This window comes from Motacilla alba, chromosome 3 (genome assembly GCF_015832195.1).
Source record: "Motacilla alba alba isolate MOTALB_02 chromosome 3, Motacilla_alba_V1.0_pri, whole genome shotgun sequence".
Classification (NCBI taxonomy): Eukaryota; Metazoa; Chordata; class Aves; order Passeriformes; family Motacillidae; genus Motacilla; species Motacilla alba.
The window spans coordinates 34,825,154-34,844,977 of NC_052018.1; the positions used below are offsets into that span (position 1 = coordinate 34,825,154).

The 19,824-nt window shown below is 42.4% G+C and overlaps 1 protein-coding gene across 3 annotated transcripts in view; it reads left to right on the forward strand.

Moving 5' to 3' along the window:
- The first annotated feature begins 2,038 nt into the window (after positions 1-2,038).
- The window catches only part of MRAP2 (melanocortin 2 receptor accessory protein 2), a 30,275-nt gene continuing 12,489 nt past the window's right edge, over positions 2,039-19,824 (forward strand). For 2 of the 3 annotated variants that reach the window (XR_005256372.1, XM_038132473.1), the window contains exons 1-6: positions 2,039-2,137; positions 6,973-7,067; positions 7,717-7,865; positions 10,623-10,727; positions 11,113-11,262; positions 16,158-16,257. Coding sequence is in view for 1 of the 3 variants with exons in the window: in XM_038132473.1 (XP_037988401.1) it covers positions 11,136-11,262; positions 16,158-16,257 (227 nt within the window). In the remaining 2 variants the exon portion in view is untranslated. Of the gene's footprint in view, positions 2,138-6,972; positions 7,068-7,716; positions 7,866-10,622; positions 10,728-11,112; positions 11,263-16,157; positions 16,258-19,416; positions 19,521-19,824 lie in introns of those variants that run through there. The other variant, XM_038132474.1, reaches the window with a different exon arrangement.

A 19,824-nucleotide genomic window follows, 5' to 3' on the forward strand; every position in this document is an offset into this window, starting at 1 on the left:
CATCAGGCAAGAATACTGTGTTTCTTCTGCTGCAATCTCAGCTGCATTGCTATAACTGAACAGTCATTAATTCTGCATCTTCACTAATAAGAACCGTTAGAAACAAAATTTAGACTCTTTAGAAAAATGCTACAATTCTGGTTCATTAGTCTGTGGTTTGTTTTTGTTAGGCTTCTTTGCATTTGGTATAAAAGTTCTAAAATATTTTCTTACAGGACAGAGCAGAAATGTGCTGGAGGTGGAGTATTGGCTACCTGAGGCTTCTTATTTTTAAAGAGAATTTTTGAATGCTAACTATTTTTTAAGGCTCAGAAAAATGAACAAAAGCCTGAGTCATTCTGTCTTTTCAACAGCAGTGCAAATAGCAGGAGATGGGGAGTTCCTGAGTTGCCATTGTGCTTATTCACATTTCTGATTACAATCATGAGCATGCATAAGCATCAGTTCTGTGGTTTTGAGATGAAGATGACAGTGTTGGTAGCTTTTATGGCCACTGCTGGAGAGGGACAGTACTGTCCAAGACCCAGGTCCTGCCTATAAAGGAACAGATGAAGACAGTGCTAACAAGTTTCAGAGCACTGGCAAAGATCCACTTTAACATTAAAGAGTGGGTATTGCAGGAGGCTGGCTGCTTTGATGGATTGGTGATGTTTCAGACTTGTTTCCTTGCACTGGATTGAAAAATGAAGCCATGTGATTCCTTACAACACTTGGATGTCATGAAGATGAAGAAGAGCCTGGGTGTGTGAGCATTGACTAGGGGATCTTTGATCCCTTAGCTTAGAGAAGGCTCAGGGTGCTCTTACTGGTGTGGATGAAGATGGATAGTGGGAGCAAAGCAGATGGAGTGGGATTGTTCTCAGTGGTGTCCAGTGACAGGACAAGAAAAAATGGACTTGAATTGGAATAACAGGTGCTTCTATTAAAGATTTTTTTTCCAATGAGAGTGATCAGGGTTTCTCAGACAGATTGTAGAGTCTCCATCTTTGGAGCTACTGAAGACCCAACTCATGTCCTGAGCAAAACGATCACCCTGGAATGACTCAGCAGGCCTAGACGATCTCCAGATGTCCTACCAACCCCCAGCGAGTCTGTCAGAGCAAGCTACAGATGTCATATTCCAAAAGGTCTCTTTGTTTGAAGAAGCAACAATTCATAGGTTTGGAAATTCAGGTGATTGGTTTACCTCATCAGTGTATATAAGCACCTAAAGGGGGATGTCAAGAGGATGGAGCCAGGCTCTTCAACAGGCAGAAACCGATGCACAGGGAGTTCTTCTTGAACATGAGAAGGAACTTCTTTACTGTGCTGGTGACCACACACACTGGAACAGGATGCCCAGAGAAGTGGTGGAGTCTCCCTCACTGGAGCTATTCAAAAACCATCTGGATGCAATCTTGTGCAACATGTGCTGGGATGACCCAGCTTTAACGGAGAGACAGGACCGCGTGATTTACTGTGGTCCCTTCCGACCTGATCCATCCTGTGGTACGGTTCGAGAGACCTGAACCAAATTCCTGAAGATTTAGAGCACTGCCCTCCACCTCCTGGCGGCTGAGACAGCACCTCTAACAATTTTCACCGCTCCCCACCAGCTCCCGCTTACAAAGACTCCCCATGTGCAAGCGCGCTGGCCCCTCCGCCCCAGGTGGGGAAGGGCCATCCCTCTGACTCCAAAAGCGATGTTTCCCCTTGGGACGTGCGAGCTCCGGCCGGGCCAGCGACACGCAGGTGCTGCTCCCAGCCGATGCTCCGCCTGGAGCTCGCCGCTCCCCGCCCCTCGACGGCCGCGGCCGCAGCGGCTCCGCCGCCGGCCCCGCTCCCTGCCCCGCTCCCTGCCCCGCTCCCTGCCCGCACCTGCGGCCGCCCGGGGGCCGCTCCCCGCCCCGCGCCCGCGCTGCCCATTGGAGCGGGAGCGTCACGCGGCCGATCCATGCCGCCCGCGCGGGCCGGGGCAGCGCGCCCGCTGCTGATTCATTGGCTCTGCCGGGAGCGAGCCCGCGGCATCCCGCCCGCTGCGCTGGCTCGGCTCGGCTCGGCTCGGCTCGCCGGGGCCAGGGCGTTCCGGTAGGGCTGCGCCTTTCGGTCGGGACGAAGCGGCGCTCCGGGATCCGGCCGTGCGGACGTGCCCGGCGCGGTAAGCGCGGTGAGGGGCCGGCGCTGCGGGCGGGGGGTGAGCGAGCGGAGCAGAGAAAGGGACGGCCCTGCCCCGCCCTGCCCCGCCGTGTCCCTGCCAGTCCCTTCCCGGCGATGGGCGCTCCCGGCTGGGCGGCGCGGAGAGCCCCGAGCGCCTGGAGTTCAGCCTGCGGGTAACAGGTGGCCGAGCCAGTTCCGAGCAGGGACCGGGCGGCTCCCGCAAGCCTTAAGGTCTGAAGCGCTCTGCCAATTTTTCTTTCATTTGAAATAATAGTAACTAGAAAATGCAGGAGGTGGCATTGTTCATTTGGGTGATGTGGAGAACATCAGGTGTAGCAAAGCTTGTGTCTCCTTTCTGAATTTGTAACGGTGGGATTCCTTCAGTATTCAAAAGCAGAACAGCTGAAAAGCACACTGACTGCTGACTATTTGAATGAATCTAACAAGTGAACTGAAAATGTTTGAAAAAAAATGTTTGGGGGAAAAAACCCCAAGATAAGTTTGTTGTGGGTTTTTTTGCCTTTTTTTTTCCCCTCCAGGTAGCATCTCTCTTCCTTTGTGCTTTCAGACTGAAGGGATGAACATCTCTCCTCCATACAGCCTCGGATTTCTTCTGCTCTGTCTTGCCTTCTTCCCTTTCTCTGTGTGCTCTTCCCTAGTCTGTTGATTCTCATACTTTCCCCCTGCCCTCCCCATCCTTTTCCCTTAACAGTCTCTGTTTTTAACAGTTGTCATCTCGGTGGTTTCTTCCTCTGGCCTCAGCCTCTGTTGACAGTGACTGGTGTGTAAGTTCAGGTCTCTCTCCTCACCTGTCTGCCATTCTTTTTTTGCTGGAAACAATCACCTCGGTGACAAGCTTGCAAAACTTCTCTCTGAGCAGTCCCCGTTCCCTGACATTTGCCTTTTCATCCTGTCATGCAACCTTGTTTGGCACATAAAGCTGGACAGTGACTGGAAGTGTAGACACACCACAAGTTTGGCACTGTGACAGGCGTAGCTCGCAGAGAGATGGGACAGCAGTGGCAATGCTGCCTCAAACTGTCCCAGCAGGGCTGATTGGACTCTTTGGAGGGAGCACTGAGGCACTTCTATTTCCAGGTGTGTTTCCCAGCCCACTGCTCTGTCTTGGAGTGTCTCCCTGTTCTGGTCTGTTCCTCTCAGAACTTTTACAGAGGCTGTGCACACAGGGGCGCAGATTTACCTAACCCCTGTGGAAACAAACAGATGTTTTGGTTTCTACTTAGAGATAATCCGGTAACGGTCCCCAATTCGGGTTGTTTTTCTTGTCCATTTGTGGCTTTCTATTCAGGTTCTTAATCAGAGAGTCAAGATAATTTTGACCACAGGAGTCAATGCCTGGAAGAATGCCAGGTGAATGGCAAGTCTCCATTGACTGGGGACAGCCTGGCTCCATTCTTGTCAAAAATAATGAGACATTCTTGGTGTCTCAATCCCAACCAAATATATATAAAATAAATCAAGCTATTGCAAGATTTTTTTAAAGGAAAAAAACCCCAGACTACTAATAGCTGGACAAAGTAATTTACTGCCTCCTGTTTCCCTGGTCTCCCATGTACACTTTGTCATGGAAAAGGTTTTGAGTGAAGCACAGATGATGCACTTACAGCTTGTTCAAGAGTTTAAATCAAATTTAAACTCTTTGTACCTATAATAGCAGCTCTTACTGCCCAAAATTATACCATAAGTCTTATTACAAAAAAAAAAAAAATAAAGGCTTTATTCTGTGTACTCACTGCAGTGGGTTGTGGTGGTTCAGTGATGTTTTCTTGGCATCTAGTTACTTATTTATAACACAGAGACATGGCAGGGATAAGAATGGGAAAATTCAGATGTGTGCCTGTGAGTTGTGGACGGCTGTCTGATTTACCTGAGGAGAAATTTTTATGTGAGGCACTACAATAAATTGTTTGCTTCTTCAGCAGTGCTGGAGGGAAGACTTAGATTTGAAGATGGGGGAAAAAATCCCCCCGTTCTTGTTTGAAACAATCCCAGACCAGTTTGACTTTGGATGAACAGCATCATTTCAGTGAGTGCTTAAAATTGTCACTGAAACAATTAGGGCAAAATTTCTGCATTATGTTGTAGGATAACTACAAAAGTTAAGAAAATACTTGTCATGTAGGTATGGAAATTTGAAAGAAAATTTCTATAATTTTGTTTTTTTACTTCTTATGTGATTCAAATTAAAAAGCTCATGTGTTATTTGAATCTGAGAGATTACGGCTTCCAGACCCTGTGTGGATGAAAGAACAAGCTGAAGATTTTTCCACTGTAGCAGCATCAAACCCCAGCTGTGACATACCCAAGTGTGGGAGTAGCTCTGATAAATGGTCTATCATACCTGTGTTGTTTGGGCTTTTTTCATCCCTGCCAGCTGGTTTATCTTGCTCTGGCTTCAGCAGAGGCTGGGAACAGAACTATTTCTGCAGGAGAACATTGAGAAGTGGAGAGGTGCTATGGGAAGTGTGTTCTGGCCTGTGCTTCAGACCAGAAGATTAGAGAATTATTTTGTAATGGGAGAGAGGACATTGTCATTGGCTTCCACTCTGCTTGTCAGCCTCTGTGGTGACTTTTTCACTGATGCAAAGCTAAAACAGAGCTATGAAATGAGGCCTGATCACCCTCATCCATTTTCTGGGCTGTGCAGCTCTACAAGCAGCTGCACTAAACCCGGAGCCTGGCACACTGCAGGTTGGTAGGGCTGCCTGTGCTGCAGCAGCAGCAGAGCCCTGGGGGCACGGGGCACCTCCAGGCATCTCCGGGTCTCTGACACAAGGGAGCCCAGGTAGTTTTAGCTGTTAATCAGTGCTGAGTTTCCCAGGAATGATCACGCAAGGGTAGTTCCTTCCTTCAGCCTTGTCCCTGTTACTAATGGTTGGTTTAGGTGGGGTTATTTGAAGCACAGCTGGGTGCCTCTGTTCTTGGGCTCGGTTGGGTTTTTTGGCTACACAGAACACAGTGTTTCTTCATGACTTGCAGACTAGGCAATTTGAGTCAATCTAGTTTGGTAACCCTCTGCATTGAAATAATTTCTCAGTGAGGTTTTTTTGCTTTCAAATTGAATACCATCTTCTAGTTACCAAAAAAAAAAAAAAAAAGCAGTGTTTGTTCTGTCCCTTCTGTAGAGACTGTTTTTTGGGGGTTTTAAAATAGGTTCTTACATGGTACCAGAAATAGGAGGTATTTTAAAAGCAGCTCTTACAGGTGGGTTATATTCTGATGGAGCCATTCCAATTGACCTGCAGTGTGCTGATCAGTAAGAGCAGATGGAAGGAGCTTTCATTTCTCTCTGCTCAGAATAAGGCATTGGATTGACAGACTTCAGGCTAGAAAGGAATTCAGAACATCCTCATCTCAGCACAGAGCTTTCTGTGACAATAAAGCTAATAAAAAGAAACATTTAATAAAACTTGCTTTACAGTTTAATCTTACCTCACTAGTAGATATGCCAGGGCTCTTTCACTTCAGGGTTTTCTACAACAAATCAGCCTGAGAGGTTAAAAAATTGTAGTGAGAAAGGTTAAAATAGGCAATATTATAAATAGCAAAGGGAAAGGCAGCCTTTCTTTTGGGAAGTGTTGATTATATGGATATATACTATTGATGTCAGCATTTATAACATTATAGGACTGAAAAAGTGTCTATACTTTAGTGCTTACTGATAGGGCTTCTTCTAGTCTGGTTGGTCTTGAGGGAGCTTGGGTTTGAGGCTGCCATACCTGCACATCTAAGAGGAGGTTGGCTTTTAGTGGTGAGAGGAAAATACGCTCAGTACTGTTGGTGTAATCCTGCCCTAGATGCAGTAAATAAATGCAATTATGGCTAAACTTTATTACTTTTAGAAAATGCTGTCTCTTAAGACTGGCTGCAATATCTAAAGTTTTTGGTACTGGAGACAAACTAAGCTTCAGTGTGTTTTGGGAACAAGTCCCAGCAGCTCCCTACTAACAGTTCCGTGTCCCTTTACTGTCAGTGCAGGCCTGAAACTTTTTGAGAGAAAGAGGAATGCAGACGTTCTGTGATACCATGTTAGGTATAATTCATCTGCCTTCTCAGACAAGGCTAATGAGTGGGGCTTGTGTAGTATTTGCTTTATTCATTTTTAGAACCAGTTGTCAGTGAACTCATAGTGTGATATCATTTCATATTAGTTTCTGCCTTAACTTCCAGGTGGTGCCTACTGAGTTGGACTACTAAGTGGGCATTATCATTTGCTTAGATTGTTGTTGTCTGTAGGAAAATCGTTGGCAAATCTCTTTAGCCTTTATTAAATTTCACTTTGAAGTCATAATGTCATCACTTTTTAACTGGGTACAGACAGCAGCTATACAGTTACCGTGCAAATTGTAATGGTGTGGAGTTTGTGTGGGGTGCATAAGAGAAGTTTGTTGTTGGAGTTTACATTGCACAGTTTTAAGATAATAAAATGCATGTTATATATGATGTGTGATATGGTGGTACGAGGCAAAGATGTCTGTAACTGTAACCTCTCAACCTTAGTTCACAGTTTAAGCAGTGACTAAACCAGCTTTTTTCCTTTCCAATGTTATAAACTCCTTTTGTGATGAATCCAACATTATTCTTGTTACTTTAGTGCAACAGCTCAGACATTGCTGTTTGTGAACATCACTAACATAACCACGGTTAACGATGTACTTTTCTTTTTTTTCTCCAAGAAAAGACTTAGGTATCAGAGTTGGCATTCATGATTGATTTTTAATTGTAAAGTCAGTTTTCAGATATCTATCTATCTTCTTTTTTTCCCCTCTAAATTTAACTCATTTTTATTGCTTGCTTTCTTCTCTTTTATTGCAGGTGGAATTGGGTATTCCCCTGAAAAGATCACAAATTTGAACTCAAACCCTGCCCACCTACGGTATTGAGAATTAGCAAGAAACAAGGACCCTTAGGTGAGCAGACTTTCCTATCTGTGCTTGGGAGTGGCACAGCTTGGTCAAAGCCACATGGTAGGGTTGTAGAAAGATGGAATCTCTATTGCTTTTCAGCTGATGCTGTGCAGCAGTGTAAATAAGTTTGTGGTTGTTTTCTTCATTTGTTTTTTTCTCTGACTTCCCCTCCTAGTCTTTGGGATGGAGTAAAAAGGAGTGTGGGGGTGTCTGACTGCCTTTTCCCTCATGCACATTGTTGGTGCTGGTATGAGAGCACAGAATTTACGGGAACAGCCTGAGCTGTTAACTTCTCATAGCCACCAACTTCTGGGTTAACTGTACTGCCAAGCTGATGCACCAGGGTATAGTGCTAAGCTTTCTCAGGCTGGGACTTCTCACAGCTTGAAATGTTCCTTCTGTTTTTCCCTGTCTGGGTCTTGGGATCTTCAGAGTTTGCAAGCAGGCAATGGTTTGTTTATTTGTTCTTTTGAAAACCATTGAGTGCTTGGATTCTGTGGCACTGAGCAGAATAGAAGTATGTGGAAAAATATATGCAGTTTGGGACTGAAAATTCACCAAGCTCTGTGTGTCTACCATACTGGTAGTTTCTCTTGCTCCAGAAGCAAACAGTACATAAACAATCCACATGGTTTTCTTTTTGTGCATGCAGGTCAGCTTCAGAGGGAGTTGCTGCTGGTTACAAGGACAGTTTCAGACATACACAAAAACAGATATGCCTTTGTGGTCTCAGTGGTGCTATAAGCCATGAAGTTGTGTTGCAGATGTGGTGTGTGCTCAGTTTTGCTTTCATTTTGAAAGGTAAGTGGGTGAGAGCCTCATGCAATCTATCAGTGATGTCCAGATTGGAGAAAATAGTCCAGCTGCACAGAGTTTGATATCCTGCTGCTGCTGTTCAAGGGCATGGGTTTTGTGCAAACACAGACAGCCAGAGTAGCTTGCCCAGGGGCCACTGGCAGCTGTCAGGCCAGCTGAGACCTTACAAACTTTCACATAGATTACAAACAAGTTCTCATGAAGGCATAATTCAACTCCAAGAGTTGCAGTTGGGTCTCCATGGGGAACATCTGGTTACATTTATCTTCAGAGAGCAACCCAGTGCTCCAGAAGAAAGCCCTGAGCACTTGCCCTTTTTAGTTTCCAGGATGCAGACCTGCCTAAATTTCTTGTTGGCAATACTGAACACAGTCCTGCTTTGGGGTTTCTCAAATTATCAAAGTGAAGCTTTTTGTTCCTGACTTGCTCCTGAAAGAAGAGAGCTGGAGTGAGGAAAGCCTGTCTACATCCATACACATCAAAATCAATAGAGGGGCTTTCATGTTTGCCTCAAAAGACTCCTGTACCTTCCAGAAAAACCCTCAGCCAAGTCAATTAGAGGAGGTCCGTGTGAAGCTCCAGAGCTGTGGGATGAATCATGGCTCTCTGTGTCTGACAGAAAGAGTGTTTGAGAGCATCTCCTGGAGGAATTCCTTCTTAGAAGCGCTTACCTCTTGCCTGAATCCCTGCATGACCTGCTGCAGCCAGGCAGATGCACCTGACAGGCTGCTACTCTGCCAGCTCAGCCTGCCTTGCTCTTCCCCAGGAGATGCAAGGCCTAATAGCCACTTCTTTCACTGTGCTGGTCCTTGTACCACCATGCTAGACTGGCTTTTTAAGTAGAACAAAAGGTTTCCACATGTTTGAGGCTGAGTTTTTGGAGGTATTCAGACGGACAAGGCTTCGAAGTGAGCTGAAAGTTGGTTTGGAACAGTGCTTATGCTTAGCCCTGCTGGTTGATTTAGAAGCATATTTATATGTCCTTCAGAGCACAGATTAGCCAGAGAGCTGGTGACTTAGCTTTTTGTTAGCACCTTTCCCTCTGATAGTCTGATAGACAGTCCCTCACTGTCTACAGTGAAAGCAAGTCTCCACATGCATGCAGTCAGTGGTGAAAGGCTGGAGCTTCTAATCCTAACCTAATGCTATACTGGAACAGAGTCTTTGTGTCCTGGACACAAAGTGGCTATCCTCCCCATAAATCATAAATGGACACCAGTGACTAGAGTGGGAGAGAGCTCTGCATGTGGCCCAATGAATCCCATCTACTTTGAGGGGGGAAGAAACACTTGAAGTGGAAGAAACAACATTTTTCAGATTGTTCCCATACTCTATTCTGAAGCTTTCTACAAGTGGATTTCAGCTGTTTTTGCAATACTAAAAGGAGGGAGGAGACAACGGCCATTAGTGATGCCATGTGAAGAATATTGAAATGAAATGCTTCTCTGGAAAGTTATAAAAAAGAAAAACAACCTTTAAACAGGACTAGTCAATGTTGTCAAGAGATATGTCATCCACAAAACGTTGAGGACAAGGGGGAGAAAAGATGGTGAGAAGTCTGTGGTACCATGTAGTCTCTTGCAGCACTGTCACAATATGAAACACAGAGTTTTGTAATAAACAACTGACAAAGCTGAGATGGGAGCAAACTGGGACAGAGGTCCTAGAGTCTTCTCTGTGCCACTTCCTTCTCCCAGAGGCAGCAGTTGCTTTAGCTGATTAAAATAAGAAAGCTTCTGTCTAAAGCTTAATCAGACATTCTCTCTTTAATTTGAAGAAATGGGAAAGCCAAGGAGGAACATTACTGCCAACACAGGCACTTTTACTTAGACTTACCTCTTTCTCTCTGTCCATTCTGAAAGGGTTGGAAATACAAGATGGGAAACATCCTCAGCCTTGAACATCATTGTCCACAATATCCATGGTTTTTTTCCTTCTCCTCTGTGCTTCAGGCTGTTTACTAATGCTGGAGGCTTTCTAAATGGCTAAGGGAAGGCTGAGGATAATGTAGTAAAGCTTCTTATCCTGTTCCAAGAATGAGGTTGGTCATTTCTCTCCCCAGCCCACCCCTTCATCTTTCCTGCTGTCAGGTTGCTCATTCTGAAAACTAAATTGGTTTGGGTTGAAAAACAGATCAATTTATTGTTTTAAGATTTATAACTTGCCAGTCAAGTTTTTTTGTTATGTGTTTAAATTTCTGAACATTGTATTTAAGTGTGAAGTTTACTTTTTCAGGCATACTACTTATTTAAAATTGCTTTGAGGCATTACTACTGGCATTTGGTCATGGTAAAATAGCTGCAGAAGGAACTATTTTACAAATTTGAAGTGCTGTTCATATTACCTGAGTGAAAGTGTTTCTTATTTTGTGCCTGATTTTTTGTTCTTTATGATGGCTCTCCTAGCACTTGAAGCATTAGTCAATCCTGCTGGGTTTTAATTGAATCCAGAATTACCCAAAGCTCAGCTTGCTTTCACAAAAAGTATTTTGAAATATGTTCCAATTTGGATTTCCTGACTCCAGCTACTGCAGCACATGCTTTGTGCAGAGATTTGCTTTCTTTTGGTGTGCATAAAACTATCTCATATTCTGAAAAAATTATTCTGCAAAATGCAAGGCTCTACCACAGAATGGTGGTAATAACAGATACCTATCAAGATAATTTCATGATGCTCAGTGTTGCTTTGCAGTTTTTGTTAATCTGTGAGGGGAATCACTCCTGTTTTATTTTCCTTCTGTAGTGGCATATTGAGCCTGTTTATCAGCATAGAGAAATTTAGGTTGGAAGGGACCCCTGGTGGTCATCTGGCCCAACCTCCTACTCAAAGCATGTTCGACTAGATCAGGTAAACTTTTCCTTTTATCCAACATGAATTTGCTGTTGCCCAATTTTTGTCCATTCCTTCTTGTCCTCTTACTTTGCACCTCTGAGAGGAGCCTGGCAGCAGCACCTCTGCACCCTCTAAGTCAGGACAGCACTGAGGTCTCCCTGCAGCTGTCCCTTCTCCAGGCTGAACAAGCCCTTAGGCTCTCGTGCCTCCTGTGCTTCGTTCCCTAAACATCTCGGTTGCCTTTCACTGAGCCCCAGAGTCTGTGTCTATAATTAGGGGAAGGAATGGGAGGGGATGGGATAGCTTTGTCTGGTGAGGCAGTGGCCCAACAGATGAGAAAGAACAAAAACCCAAAAGCTGCGCTAGGTGTAGTCTCCATTAATGCATTTCGTGTCCACAGGTCTGTATTTGCTGAGGTGCAAGATGTCTGCCCTGAGGCTGATCTCTAACAGAACCTCCCAGCAGGCCTTGTCTAACTCTGATTACACCTGGGACTACGAGTACTATGAGTATGGACCAGTGTCATTTGAAGGTCTGAAGGCTCATAAGTGTAAGTTCAGTAGAGACACACTTCATGCAGCTCAGCTTCCTGTCCACATGTTCCTCTTCTTCACTTGTGACAGCATATTGTACAATACGTTTCTCTCCTAATTCCTAGGATTCTCTGTAACTAGCAGTATCCTTCTATTTCTTAGATCATCATTATTTTTAATTATTCTGGATCCTTTTGTTGACTTTTTCTTGTGCATGAGAGAACCATGGATTTATTGGCTGTGGTAGGAATTTGTCAATACTGAGGAATATCTGACTGTCAGGAAAAGTTAACAACAACAAATACAGATACACTGCTGCTTCTGGTGACTGCTTGTTAAGATCAGTGTTGCTTTGTTTTGGTTCTATTTGTATATATCTGTTTCTGTTAATGGTAAAAAGGCAGTGGAGGGGAGCCTTACCTGCGTTACCTGTGTTTGGTTTTCCTGATAGAAAATAAATGCTCAATTTTTAAAAGGTTGAAAATCAGAGAAGAATTTTCTCCTTATGAACAAACTTGCCACTGGTACTTTGTTCATAGGAGGAGTGTGCTAAATTCACTTTTCTCTTAATACTGGAGTTGTTTTACAGTAGAAGTAAAAAATGGAGGATACCAGAAAGATGACAAATGTGGATTGGAACTTGGAGAAGGTGTAACTAGGACAAGCTAGTACAGCTGGACCAACATTTTTTAAAAAAGTAGACAATGAATTTGATGATCATTCCTTTTAAAGGAGATGATTGTGAGGGACAAATAGTAAAAAGGGGGGGGGGGAGTTACAGAAACTGACTCAGTTACCTGATGGATCTTGCAAGCCCTTTGCAGAAGAGAAAAAACCATCCTGTTTCTTTGTTTCTGAGGTAGATACAGTGTCAAAGGGTTTGATCCCCACACTTCTGGGGAAGGGTTCCCATCCAGTGCTGGATCACTGTTCCAGGTTGGATTACTTTGTCTCATTTGTCCCGATGAGCATTCAGATTGTGAAAAAGTAGTGCCTGCACTGGCAAACAGCAGCCCAGAAAGGCTCATCTCCTTTGCCTCTACACAGTCACAAGGTTTTGGGGAGGCTCTGCAAGGGACAGAAGAAACTTGTTGAAATTACTAATGCTTCTGAAAAAACAGTGGAGTCGAATTTACTTTTTATTTTTTCCCCTCAAAAAAGTCTGCTGTTTACTGTCTGTATTTTTACAAGTGATAGGTAATTGAAAAGTGTGGGCTAGCTTTCATCATGTTTTTAATTTATCTTCCATTCTTCCACTTAATCAGAGGTTAAACCTGATTGCAAAGATCAGCTGAAATGTTATGTACACATCTTCTTTTCAGCTCGGTGTCTCAAACAGCATGATGGGACAAAAAGGTATGAATGACATCTGCCTCTGGATTGCAGAAGGCACAGCTGCAAGTCAGGTCTTGGATTGCCACCAAAGTGATTGCCGTGCTGAGCGTGGCAGCTGAGCTTCCCTGTCTGCTGTTCATAGAGCAGAAGGTCCTGCACAGCTCTTAGAGAATGGGACAGGAGTAAAAACTGCTTTTCAGGTGGAGCTTGATGAAAGATGTCATTAGTAGTACTTGAATCAGTGATGCAGGAAGTCCCTTCTAGTTAGGGTGGATTTTCTTCAGTTTTTGTTTGTTTCTTTGTTTGCTTTAACTGATGGATTGGAGTTGGCCCTGTTTCATTCACTGTTATGGCAGGCATTCCCCAGAGGGCAGAGTTTACTCTACTGAAGGAATAGTCTGTGTTGTGTATGGGATGATACTTCTTGACATGGTGTCTTCTTGTTCCAGCCATTGCCAGCTGAGCTGAGATTGTTGTGAAACGTGGAGGCAATGTGATCAGACATAAACTTCTTGAAGTCCTAAACTGGGGAGAAGAAGAGGAGATTAAACAAGGGTTGTATAAGGAGGGAGACCTTGAATACTTACAAAGAAAAGGTGTCAATGAATGATTGTAACTTATGTTGGCGAGCTCAACAGGGAATGGACTCCAGTTTAGGTGGTTTGATTTAAATATAAAGGAATTCAGAAGCCTGTTTTCTGAGAGCAGAGAAAAATTTATTCAAACTGACCTGTGAGAAAAAGGGTTGTCAAAATAATCTACTACACAAAAAACAAAACCAAAAAGCCTCAGTGGTGTTTCAGATATATGAAATATATGACTGCAAAAGAAGAAAAAGGAGCAAGAAGTATGTTCCCAAAAAATCTGGAAAAGTAGGGACCAGATATCTTGTACATTGAATCTTTAGAAAGTAAATAGACAAAGATAGCCAGGAGATACTTGTGACTGGCAGAGATAAGAAAATCACTTTTTGTGCCTTTGAAAATGAGGAAGCCTCAGTATATTAGTTCTGTTAGTGACAGGAAAAATAGGTAGCAATGATCAGAGGACTTGGAACTGCTGCCAGGATGTTATAAGTCTGTATTATGAAGAAAAAGAAGGCCAAAACTGCAACTTGAAAAAGTAAAAGTATCCTATGAATACCTATTTGTAACTTTGGGCAGTAAAAATGTCCTTCATACTGTATTTTTTGAATAAAAGTTGAGTTATGTACTGTTAATTTTGAATAAGTGTTTAGAATTTAGTAGGTTTGAATAATTTCCACTGAAGTGAGTGAGACCTAAATCAAGTAATGAAGAGAACTCAGGATACCCGCTTGAATTTTAAACAGATTCAAACAATGTAATTTATACAGCAGAGAGTTAGAAGTGTGTCAGGAGGCACAATAAGGCAAGGAAGATGTAGCACTGGGCTCAGTAAACTTGAGAATTCTGTTGGGAGCAGGGACACCAAACCAACCACAAAACAGGCTTGTTATTCAGCACACAATAGCAGGTGTGATTTTTGTGGGGAGCAGTAGCTTATTGGAATCTTGATTTTATTTTTTTTCTTTTTTTCTTTTTAGTTAAGTTTTTCAGCTTATAATCTATGTACATATTTTTTAGTCATCTTGATTGCATTTTACCTTCTGGTTGTTAATGCAGCTGCATACCATCCAAGCACGTCTGACTAACTGGAAGGTACTAGTAGCAATAAATGTTGAAGTGGTAAATTTTTTAAAGGAAGTATTTATTTTTAGATTAAATCTTAAGGTACTACTACAAAGTCCAGCAGGATGAGCTATTCTGTATTAGGAAGGTAAGGTACATCTTTAACCAGTGAATACAGGCTGTGCTAACAGAATGATTCTGAAAGTAATTTAGTGCACATAATATATGGAATTACAGAAAAAAGCTCATGGCAGAATGCTTTAAACAGAAAGGGGTATTAAAATCTCCTTCCCCTCCTTTACAGAGACCTATACTCAAACCACATTTCAGTTATTTTACACAAGGTATTGAGAGGGGAAGATATGGCATAGGAGAGATGGAATAAATATTGCAGTGGGAGACTTGAAACTTAACCTCCTTAGCTTACCGAAGAAAGGGATTAAGGAGAGACTTCATTGTGATAGAGTATTTTCTCAGGAAGAAAATCTCAAGTTGCAGCAGGCATTTTGACTTTGCAGAAAAAAAGAGAGAATGGTTTGAGTTGATTTCCAGTTTCCACATCTGCTTTTTAGCATGGAAGATATTTCACAATGGGAGCATGATTAACTGCTGGGGTCAAGTACCAGGTAGGATAGCTGATTCTTTGTTTTTCAGTGTCTTTAGTTAGTCCTGTAGGAAATCCAACGGTTCTGTGCTGTGCCTGCTGCACTGGGTCAGACATTACAGCCAGTGAGGATCTCTGAGGCTTGGTAGTGGCTGTGTCACGAGACGTAAGGGTAAAAAGGATTCCTGTCCTGACCAAGCCTTCCCTCCTGAATGTTTGTATGTTAATGCTTTTGAACTTCTACAGTGGAAGTTTTGAATACTTGTATAAGTAAAGAATAACTAACTGAAATGAGAGGTGAAAGAAAACCAGGGTGCTGCTGGGTCCTGCGCCAGGTAATACAGAGTGTTGGTGCTCTGTAACTTTGGTCCATGCTAATCAGCTGATTGTGTCTGGAAATGTCTTTGTTCCACTTGAACCTCTCTAAACCAAGTTCCTGGAAACTCTGAACAGCTTGGAGCAACTGTGGATCCACCTTGAAGTTATAAGTGGACATAGATTTGTTTTTAGTAGTGCTGGCAAATTGCTGGCCAATAAATGAGAAGACTAGATAGAGTTTGAGCACACAGGCAAAAGGCCATGCTCTTCCCAATGGCTGCTATATTTGGACATTACACTGGTGTTTTCCTACTGATTAACTGCTGGCTTGACTTTTTTGTCTAACTCTGTTGTGCTCCTTTGACACTGTGTTGCAGTTTTCTGTACTTAAGTTGGAAACTCAAATTGAAAATTATTCAAAAACATCTGGTATCTCTTGGTTATTGATATTTATTGAAGTAACAAATAGTTATATTTGTGATTCTGTTTCTTGCAGAACCCTCTGTCTTGCCACTGAAAGGTCTTCCTAAACATATTTTGTCAAAGAAATCCATTTAAATCCAGAAACTTAATGGTCTGTGGCAGAAATAACTTAAAATAGCAGGAGTTCAGTTCTACAGAGACAGAGGATTTTGAGGAAAATCAAATAATTCTCCCTTCCTAGTTCCAAAAGTTCCTGAAATTCCAAAGCAATGCTTGGAAATGGGCCTGGCATCACACAGGGAGCTCATCTTCTAATTTTACTTACCAAGAAAATTGTCTTCCCTCTCTTATCTACTGTCTGGTTTGTCTAGATATCAGTAAAATTTGGTCTTGAAATGAGATTTTCAATGGCAGCATTCTGTTTAAAAATAGATAAAGATAAATTTGATTATCCCTTCTCTTTGTCACCCAGAAATAAGCTGCAAATTGTTTTGGGTTTGTGCTCATGCTGCCTGTAGGAGGCAACTTTTTGCAAGTACAAGTATTGATCATCTTGTTTCCCTTTTTTTTTTTCTTTCACCAGATTCCATTGTGATTGGATTTTGGGTTGGTCTTGCAGTTTTTGTCATCTTCATGTTTTTTGTCCTGACCCTGCTGACGAAGACAGGAGCACCACATCAAGAGTGAGTCTGAAAATGGGAATAACAAATATAACAAATCCAGCCTGCTAAGTGGCAAACCTGGGTTCTTGCAGCCCCCAAACAAGCAGTGACAGTGGTGACACTGTACCATCTTGTTATAGCCTGTTCTTATGAAACGGTGCAGCCTGTGTCCATTTCAAGAAATTTTAGCATTTTCATTCTAAAAGGATGTTTTGGGTTGGCTGCCAAACAGGTGCCTTTAGCGGGATGGTTCTAAGTAGGCTCAAGTTTTCATGGAGTGATACTGTGAATATCAACGGAGTAGATACAGATAAAATGCAGTGCAGATGTTGAATTAAGGAAGCCTGGCTGGTTTCCAAAAGTTTGTGTGTTGAAGTCCAAAGATAGATTTGGGTAGTGTTTGCAAAGTCTTCCCTTAACCCCTGAGACCTGAATGTCTTAGTTTCTGCTGAGAAATTGAAATAGATGCTGAAGTAGAGAGCAACTCAACATTTCTTTAAAGCCAGGGTTCCTTGAAAGTCCTCTGGTTTTTATTCTTCCTGGCTGATAAGTATGTGCAGACCATGCCTTGCCTCGGTGGTTTATCAGCAATTGCAGAGGATGCAGGCTGTCAGTGTCCCTTCCTCTGAGAAAGTTTGAACCCACATCTCCTCTCAGGCTTGTGTGCCACAAAAGTGGAAATAAAAAGCCTCTCTGGAGTGTGAGATTGCTTGCAGGCAGGTAGCAATGATGAGAAGCTGATTGTAAAAGGCAATTGCTGGTGCTTATCACTTCCTAAAGCAGCCGTCTCAGCCTCCTGGAGCCCCTTTGCTATTTAATCACATGTAAACTGGCTCTGGAACGCTGTGTAATAGCACATCTCCAGAGACAAGGCCACATTAGAGACGGCAGATGTACATCCTGAACCTCTTCTGTGCTCCTAAAGTTTTGCTCCTGTGAGAAGAAAATAGAGTCAGAAGAATCCAGCTTACCAGAACTGATGTGCTGGTATTTTTGCTTCCCCTACAGACTGTTATGAAGTGGCCAGACATTGCTCCCAGATTTAAAATCCCTGTAGTTGTTGGTGTGCTGCCTCCTTTTTCACAAAGATCTTATTTATTAGCGGAGCATGAGTCTGCATCCCATGTGGACAATCTGAGAGAGGAAAAAGTGATCAAGTCAAAAATACATATATAGAGAGAATTTAATGTGGATATTAGTAAAAAATTTTTACGCTTGTAAAAATTTACTTTCAGGTAACAGAGGCCTGCTTGGTATCTCCCACTTTTTTCTGCTTTTTTAATCAATTTTCTCAGAACAGTGTCCTAAAGAGTTTGTGAAATGTCCATCTTTGGTCATCTTCTACATCCAGATGATGTAATCAGAATTCAGACTTGCCTTTCTTGAGACTTCCAGAAGTCCCTTCTGTTCTACACCGTATTATAATTTTTCTCCAGTTGCTGGAGCAAGACCAATTATTCCTTTCTGTGTTTGTTATAGATCTCTTTGCAGCTTTGGGAGCTGAGTGCTTGCCCACTTGCCATGTGTGCTGAGTTGGCACCTTTAACAAATTTGAGCAGTTTTTTTGACATTTGGTAATGAAATGCTCATGGTACTGAACATGGATCCTCTGGCAGTGAATACAGTTGGGTTCTCTTATTTTTGTACATGAATATAAAAACCGGAGAACAGCTACCTGTAAAACCACTTGTTTTAGTTTGCCTGCATCTTCTATTTCTATGCCTGACTGGATTCTCCATGGCTAGGCATTTCATTAGGGGGCTGCCTTGAGCCCTCCTTTAGAAAGAGATGTTAACAGGATTCCCAGGTCCTGGGAGAAAGCCAGCTTGATTGATGGATGAAGTCTCTGAAGTCTCTGACTTCAGGAAGGCTCTTTGGCTGTTCTTTAAAGTACCATTAATAGGAGAAATTAAGTGTATCTGGGCTCAGATGGATGGATGGATCCAAAGTAGAATACTCTGATTTTTTTTCTATTAGTATATTTTTCTTGGCTCAACATAAAGGGGCATGATAGGATGTACTTTTCAAAATTACACAAGATGTTCAGAATTAGGTACCTTCTCAGACCGGAATGGACAGGATATAGATGGGGACTGGTAGAAATTTAATAAGTTACGGAGATTATGTCTGTTGCATTTCTCTTTTGTTCACTTGCATATATGTATGGAACATTAGCTTGTGCAACTGAAAAAAAATTGGCAATATCTGTATTTCCAAAAAACCGCTCTTATTCATCACTGGGAGAGGAAAGCATGCCATTTGTTTTTGCATTTGAAAATGTCCCTAACAGCATATTTGTGCAACAAATGCAAGAGACCATGCAACCCATCTGTACAAAATATTGGCTGGTGTAATCTTAAAGCAGTAAATGTTAGATAACTGATTTTTTTTTAAAAAGAAATTAGTTGATCCCAGTTGACCTGGGATTTTTGAGGTTGCCTTTCTTGAGTGTTCTGAAAAGATACCTGCTGAGGAAATATTGCAGATTGTAATGAGCAAGACTTTGCAAGATTCTAGTCTAGTTTTAAAAAAATGTAATAAAATTCCGCTCTGGAATTCAAAGATGGTGTTTGTGAATTTCAAAATCCAAAAATCTCACTGTATATTAGATCATGTGTTCCCTGCTCATGGACACAGGTTTATGCTTAATCATATACCCTCAATATTCTGGGTCATTGTAAAATTTATTTGCATCTTCCATTAAGATTAGGTTGCCATTGCCTGTCTTGTGTGCCACTCTGCATGGCCAGCCTTTGCTCCTTCATACTTCACTGGATTATGAAGCACTTTCCACACCTATGAAGTAATTCTACTCCTGTAGTGGATGCATTTTAAACTTTCTTCTACAGTCACTTCTTCCTGGGCTTACAGTGCTTGTCCTTCTTTCTGTGCTTATTTGCCACTTCTACTGCCTGTGCCACAACACAGGCAATTTGGCCAAATTATATATGAAACTTAAGCTCAGAATGGTGCTTTTTATTGCATTATAAATACTTAAATGTCATTTGTCAGTTCAGAATTATTCCAGGCTGTTTGCCCCCTGCTGTGTATGCAGTAGATTATTACTTGGTTACTGGTCAGTCTTACATCAATTTAACCTTATTCTTCTACCTGGTTCACTTTGAAATGCAGAATGAGCCAATACAGTTTGACCAACTAGAGAACTGCTTTGATTTCTAGGCTGGTGGAAGTGATTTTGTGAGGACAGAATTCCCCCATCATGTAATGGAAGTAAATTAGCTTTTGAGAAGCGGGGATCTTTAACTGTGCCTGAAAGACTAATGGTTGGTATCCTGTGAAAATTTTAGTGGGTGGGTGGATTTCTGAAGGTGTCATCTGAGGCACTTATCTCCCACTGCAGGCTTGAGGAAATGAAATGACACTGAAAAACTCTTCAGTGCTGGGTGGACCTTTAGGTGTGCAATTCTCTGACTCCAGCATTATTTGCTACATCTCCAGATGTAAACAGTAGGATTTATTAGTTCCTAACAAAATTCATATTCTGAGAACATGTTTGGTTGCTCATTCTCTGAATACCTCTACTGCCTTCCAAATGCAAATAACTTGCATTTTGTGATGATAGCATAT